The following is a 7484-nucleotide window of genomic DNA, read 5'->3' as shown; positions in this document are numbered from 1 at the left end:
AATACGGACCCCTGCGGGACGCCACTCGTCACCAACCTCCATCTGGACATTGAGCCGTTGACCACTACCCTCTGGATGCGACCATCTAACCAATTCCTCACCCACCGGACAGTCCACCCATCAAATCCATCCCTCTCCAGTTTAGAGAGAAGGATGTTGTGGGGGACCATGTCAAAGGCCTTACAGAGGTCCAGATAGATGACACCTGTAGCCCTTCCCGTGTCCACTGATGTAGTCACTCCATCATAGAAGGCCACTAGGCTGGTCAGGCAGGACTTGCCCTTGGTGAAGCCATGCTGGCTGTCTCGAATCACCTCCCTGTCCTCCATGTGCCTTAGCATGGCTTCCAGGAGGATCTGTTCCATGATCTTCCCAGGCACAGAGGTGGGACTGACTGGCCTGGAGTTCCCCAGGTCTTCCTTTTTTCCCTTTTTAAAAATGGGGGTTACAAAAATCTATAGTGCATTCTATTATAACTAGAAATATAGAAAACTTGCTCTCATTAGGTAACCAAAGGAAAAAAAGAGTACCTTTTGAATCAACTTTGACACAGAGAAATGAGTTTCATAGATATTTCCAATGCAATATAAACAAAGATCTATGTCTTAAGTGGCCACTTCTTTCAAGTATTACTTCTGCTCTCTAGTCTCACTGTTCGAAATGGTTCAGAGCTTTGGTTACATGGTGTTTCCTGACTGTAAAAAAAAATGCTAACAGCACGCTCTCTAAATTAAAATAAAATCGATTAGGTAGTGAGCCAATTTCAGCTCATTATACTTAACCAGACACAATGTTAAAATTCAACCCAAGACAGAGAGCCAGTAACCCTAAGGTGTGGACTTTCCCTCTTCTTCAAATTAAACTTTTGATGTCAGCCTCAAATGTGAGTATTATATCTCAGACCTTATTTTAACCACGACTGAGGTGGGGGGAATTGAATGAAATCGGGTTTAGTCATGTCGGCCACACACAAGACATGTCTAGTTACACAGGGAATTTACAGCTTTGCCAGGCTCCCACTTGCATCTGCTGAACACTTCCTTGCCTGAATGGCTGTACTTCTCCTCAGCAATAATTCCTAATACTTTATACTGTGATGAAATTCAATCAGAACTTCTTTTGGTGTATTTAGCTTCAAAAAAGTTAGTTATAGTTAAAAACATTCACTTTACTGTGTTCTGGTATTAAAGCACAGACTACTCTAAATACAGAAAAAGTAGTGCATTCTCTGGCCTTGTTAGTTTGGGCTTACTTACATGAGGGATCTTTTTTTACTAGTAGTTTATATTTCATTAACTTTTTTGTATTTAAATATTTATATCAAACATCAAATATTTATATTCAATAATTATAAAAATGGAATATAACATTATTAAGAAAATGAAGGAATTTTAAAATATTTAAACATATTTAATACTAAATAAGTCTTACATATATTTTAAATATTTAAATAAATTCAATAGTAAATGCTGAAATGTGTAAATACCTCTGCTTCTGTACGCATGCACAGAAACCTGCTAAAAGTAAAGTCTGACAAAGTAGAGCCCTTGACTGAGTCCTCATTCCCATTTATACAGTGATTTCTGTCTACTTTCAAGCCCCTGAGCACTTGCAGGGCTGAGAAAACATGCCTTGCCACGAGCAAAGATGATGTGCTTCTGCAAGTATAGCGTATATAACTTATATAATATAGCTTAATATAAGCTGCTCAGAAATTCAAGATATTCTGCATATGGTAGCGAAGTGAAATTCATCCTTGTCCTCACAATCTAGCCATAAAACTTGTACACCCAAGTAACGAGGGGTGAAACTCCAAAACTTTCCACCGATCTTACTGAGATGTTGTTTTTCTGCAACTTGCAGTGAGAAAAATATATTTTTGTCATGTCGATAAGCTGTCATACAAATAAGATTTGGCTACCTTTTTTTACTTGCGTGCTCAAAGAAAACGACGGCATCGATAATGTACAGGGGAAACTATAGTCACAGGCAACACGTAGATAAAAAACAGGAAAAAGACCTCAAAAGTTTAGTGTCAGCTTTTTGTTGCCATTATCTTCCCGCACTATGGACATGCTTTTTGTCGTCTGGCTCATTTTCTCACATGATAACACGCGGTTCAAGGAAAAAGAATCTTTTCCAAACAGGAAAGAGAGAAAAGCTGGCTAATTTCCTTTATATTTTGCCCTGTTCTTATGGCTAGGGCTTATCTGTGAAGCCTGGGGACAGTATGTTTTCAACGCAATAGATTTCTGCAGACTTAATAAATACCACTTGCCTCGTGGGAGGATGTTTGATGATTAAACTGTCACTACATTGAATGTAGCAGCAGCCTCCATGTAAGGTCAGCATGTGCTGACTGGTTTTTCTTGTGAGGCTAAAGGTATTTCAAAAGACCCTTTTATTTTTTCCATTTTGCTGTTCGTAAAGGCCCAATCCATTTTGTGAATTCATTTATTGAAAGGGTTAAAGCTGGCTGGGAATCTATCAATGATTTCCTACTGAATACTTTTAAAACAAACCGTTTCCTTCAAGGAAAATGGTTTGTTTTAAAAAATTTTTAAAACTTCTTTTTTCTAAAAAATGAATTTGTCAGTCGAAATTAACCAAGACACTGAAACAATCTAAATAATTTAGTAACATGAACAAATGTATAAAGTTAAGCTCAAAACAATTTTTTTAGATAATGGAAAATAGCTGATTGATGTAAAATATTTTGTAGCGGGCTTCTCTTTGTGGACACTCAAGAAAGAGTCTACATTTCAGCCAGTGTTAGTGTGATGTTGGGGAAACAAAAATCCTGAAAATTGCTGGAAAACCATTTCATACCTACCCTTCTTAGGAACAGTCTCTTTTGGAGGCTCTGACTGTGCAGGTTGAGAGTATTTTGAAAGTAAATTGAGCTGTGGGCTTTGCCCCTGACTCAAGGATTGCATGGCAATCCATTCTACGTTATTCTTTGGCAGCAGCTCTCCCCTCATAGAACAAAATTTTGAGATGGACCATGTAAAACTAGAATTTATAAAAGCATTCAGAGCTTTTCCTATAGCCGAGTTCCACATCTGTATCGTTCATAACATTCTTCTTCCCTACAACATTCACAATTTCATTCCAGTAATATTCAAACGCTCCAAACTTTGACCCCAGTCACGGTGTATCAGGTATTTAGTCTGAAGAGAGGCCATAATTTGTTCTTGGAAAAGGTTAGTATTAAACATTTGATTAGATGTATTAATCACTCTACTTATATTGCTTTCAGTGTTAGTGTCTGGTGTGAAAATTATCATGCATAACCCACAAAAACTAAAAGCCAACTGATAATCTCTGCAGATCATCTACAAAGAGAATATGTGGCAAAAGAATGCTTGATAATTGTTCTTCAATTAAATGTTGTTCAATTAATTAGAAAACATACAATTTCTGACAAATTCAAAAGCTTGAGCAAAAGCCCTTATTCTCTTGTACTTATTGATTAAAAATGGTGAATGTGTAACAACCCGCAATTGCCCAGGTAGGATCCTGTTAGCTGCGCAGAATTCTACGGATCATAAAGAAGCCTGCATAATCCATTTATTTTTGTGAAAACTGGTTACAGCACAAGCAGCTAGAAGCTCAAAAAATGCAGTGCAATGAAGAAATGCAGTAATTCTACAGCCCGAGTGGGTTAGCCAAGTAAAGAAGTCACTGCATATGAGGTACTGAGACAGCTTTAGACCTGAACAACCCATTCATTGCCTTCTAAAAAGCTCCTGAAGTTAAGCAGTACAAGCAGCGCACGTGTACACTGTCAGACCACACAAGTGCCATGTCAAAGAATCATGTAATTTTTAACGTCGAAGAGTTTAGTAAGAGTGAATTACGGTTCTATTTTATTTTCTCTGGAAAGAGAACAAAATTAAATTAGTAATGGGACTGCATTTCATCAGTGCATACTAATAGCCTCCAGTTGTTATACAAGCTTCCCCGTTCACATTAGAGAAGTAACCAATTATACACATCGCTATCTTGAGCCGTGAAATTTTAATTCATGCCCCCGAAAGATTAGAGTATCAATTACAAATGCTGTGCAAGTGCAAAAGATAAGTGTGAAGCCGATCCCCACAAATAACACAGTTAAATTGCTTTTTCCTTCTTTAACTTCAGTCTCATTGTGGAAAAAGCTTTTTTTTTTTTTTCCATTTTATATATATATATTATGCATTCTGTTGCCACCTCTACGTGAGTGTAAATTCAGCATCCTGAGCCACATGCATACCGATAACGACACAAATGCCACAGGCTGATCATAAATACTAGGGTATACCTCTGCTATAGTCATTCTCATAGCACTGACAGGTGAGGGCTCGATATCCACCAGCTGAACTGCATTGAAACTCTAGATGCAGAGATTGCCCGAGGATGAAAACACACAGCAGCAAAGGTTAGAAAGGCAGGGCAAAGACAGTTAGAAAGATTCTGCTCACTGTATTAAGAACAACCAAAAACTTTACGTTAATAACTGACTCTGTACAAAGGAGCTGGAAGAAAATTCAAAATCACAGTTTGTTAAAATGGAAAGGCAAAGGAAACAGTGTTATAGATGTTAGTATGTCTGGAGAAATCACTCTTACCTATCTATTCATTCTTGAATTTAATCACCTGAACTGGAGATCAAGACATTTCTGTCCAAGTCAGTTTACTAAGAAATTCAAGTATACCTATCTATTCATTCTTGAATTTAATCACCTGAACTGGAGGTTAACTTTTTTAAAGATCTAGACTTATTTTAGACTGTTATTTCTTAAAATAACGTTAGTAATGCTGGCAGGACATCAACAATCCACTTCTATTAAAGTGCTGTTTGGAAATGTATTTACATACTATGATTTACTCAATTTTAATGTCATCAATGATTGCTTTGGAAGCAACATATGTACCAAAATAATATTTTCTGAGATTATTTTGGAACGCAATGTTTTGACAGTATTCTTTCTAAATCAGTAACTTCTTATATGTATGTATAAATATTCATTGAGTAATTTAGAGGTATTTATTTGGCATAGCATCACACATTGTTGTAGCCCAGTATTAGTGAATATTACAAGAATCGCACCAGCATGATAAAAAGCTAACAAAATGTAGTAAGAATTATGCTGAAAGCAGAGAAACGCAGGACTGCTAGTCACAATCTTTGTGGGTATTTGTTTGGATATTAGGAGAAATGTGTTCCCCGAAAGGGTTGTCAAGCATTGGAAGAGGCTGCCCAGGGAAGTGCTGGAGTCACCGTCCCTGGAGGTATTTAAAAGACGTGTAGATGTGGTGCTTAGGGACATGGTTTAGCGGTGGGCTTGGTAGTGCTAGGTTAAGGGTTGGACTCGATCATCTTAAAGGTCTTTTCCAACCTAAATGATTCCATGCTTCTATAATCGGGAAGCAAAAAAGATTCTGCTCTTCTGTGGATGACGTTGAGCCTGTTTGATGCTTTTGTTACGATTACCTACCTACTGCAAGCAGAGCTGGTGGAATCAGGCCACTTTCCCTTTCTTTTCCAAAAATAGAGCATGAGGTTAAACCAGACGGGGATACCAGTGAGCACTATTCTCTTACCCATTTATAACAACATTCTTAAAAATAGAGTCAGAACAAATAAATCAAGGAATTCAGCAGGGTTCTTACAGTGTCGCTGTCACTTGGTTGGAACTGGAAAGGCTGCGGTTTGTGAAACACAGAGTTCTCCTGTAAAAACAGCTGTAGATTGTAATCCCGCACCACCTGAGAAAATAACAAATGCCATTTAGATTCGTTATTTTGTAAACCTAAAAACATGCTCTATAGTAAAATCAGTTCGTTATTTTGTAAACCTAAAAACATGCTACATAGTAAAATTAGTAGAGCGTTTCAAACAGAGATCAAATCTGCAGCAGAACCGTGAATGCAACAAAGGGAAATACGAGACCTGATTCTGGGCAGTACTACCCACAGCTATTCAGAAGCGACTGGCAGGACACACACCGAACAAGAGAGACCTAAAAAAACACCTGCCATTAACCAACGAAAAATACCACAAAGGCAAAGTGGGGAAAAAAGTCAACTACCAAGTATGTGGTACCATAAATATTTTTCTCTCTTCTTGTGGATAATCTCTTGTACACAGTTCTTTCTTAAGCTGAGATGTCTTATTTTTTACACAAATTATTAGCTGCAGGAGCTGAAAAGACTATTTGGAATAATGCATTCAAAATCAGTTGCAAAATTCATCTCTTTATATTAAATTGCTTTCAGAGAAAACTCTCATAGCTTGCATTTTGCTAAACCAAAACTACTTTAGCTACTAAATGTTTAATGATACATTTCAGATAGCATGACACGTACCCCTAAACAAATCTCTTATGTCACAATTTACACATATTTATAAAGAAAAACTCAGTGATTGCATCAAAATCAGTTGCAAAATTCATCTCTTTATATTAAATTGCTTTCAGAGAAAACTCTCATAGCTTGCATTTTGCTAAACCAAAACTACTTTAGCTACTAAATGTTTAATGATACATTTCAGATAGCATGACACGTACCCCTAAACAAATCTCTTATGTCACAATTTACACATATTTATAAAGAAAAACTCAGTGATTGCAATATGAAAAAATAGTATCACTCGCTGAAGAACACTAGAGAGTATTCACAGCTTCAATTGATGAAAATGCGTAAATAGCAGCATGAAATTATAAAAATCTACTACCAAACCGAGGGTTTAAATGCACAGAAGTGTATAATAAAGATGGTATTTACCCAGAAATAGCAGCAGCATTGTATGTGACCGAGAATTCTGATTACACTGTATGTACAATGGTAAATACATGTTCTCTAATGCATCAAAATGTTGATGCTTGTGTTACCAAAATACCGAACTGTAAAAAATTAATCTTCAGTTAAAGAAAGTAAATAGTCCTCCAGGGCCAATAATGCACTCATTTAAAACAGTAAAGTACATCATTACTGCACCAGTTTGAGCAGCTGAACGTAAACACATTCAAATGCATAGAAAACATACAGAGAAGGCATACAGGGAGTCTGTATTAGGAATTCCAATAAATAGAAATTTGGAAAATACTAAAGGAGGAATCATCTGCAGCTTCAGATGATGCTCAGCACTGACCATGGCATCGAGATCATTTATGTCAAACAGCTCCAGTCTTCACACAGTCCTTTAGATATATGTGAACGCTGACCGCAGCACACAGCTCTGTGCCATGTCAAATATATGTAACTATGGCAAACCAGCTTCAATTAGAAAAAACCCCAAAGTGTAGTTACTGAGGGCGTGAAAAACTATACAGTTATTTTAACGCAAGCAGCTTTCACTGTGGACCTCTAACTCAAAAGCAACTCAGTTCTTCGAAGAAGAAAAACCACCTTCACAACAGCGCTCGTAAGAAATTTTCCCTCAAAGCAACAATACTTAGTTATAAATGAGAACAACTGTTACCATAACGTGAGACTTGGGA

The 7484-nt window shown here is 37.1% G+C and overlaps 1 protein-coding gene across 1 annotated transcript in view; it reads right to left on the bottom strand.

Moving 5' to 3' along the window:
• Window positions 1-7484, bottom strand: part of FCHSD2 (FCH and double SH3 domains 2) — a 177232-nt gene that overhangs the window by 40275 nt on the left and 129473 nt on the right. The window contains exon 9 of the mRNA XM_009286111.2: window positions 5656-5751. Within this exon, the coding sequence (XP_009284386.1) occupies window positions 5656-5751 (96 nt within the window). The remainder of the gene's footprint in view (window positions 1-5655; window positions 5752-7484) is intronic.

This window comes from Aptenodytes forsteri, unplaced genomic scaffold, assembly GCF_000699145.1.
Source record: "Aptenodytes forsteri isolate BGI_AS27 unplaced genomic scaffold, ASM69914v1 Scaffold231, whole genome shotgun sequence".
NCBI classification, from domain to species: domain Eukaryota; kingdom Metazoa; phylum Chordata; class Aves; order Sphenisciformes; family Spheniscidae; genus Aptenodytes; species Aptenodytes forsteri.
The sequence above is the reverse complement of the archived record's forward strand: the minus strand, read 5'-3'. Positions and strand labels throughout refer to the sequence as shown.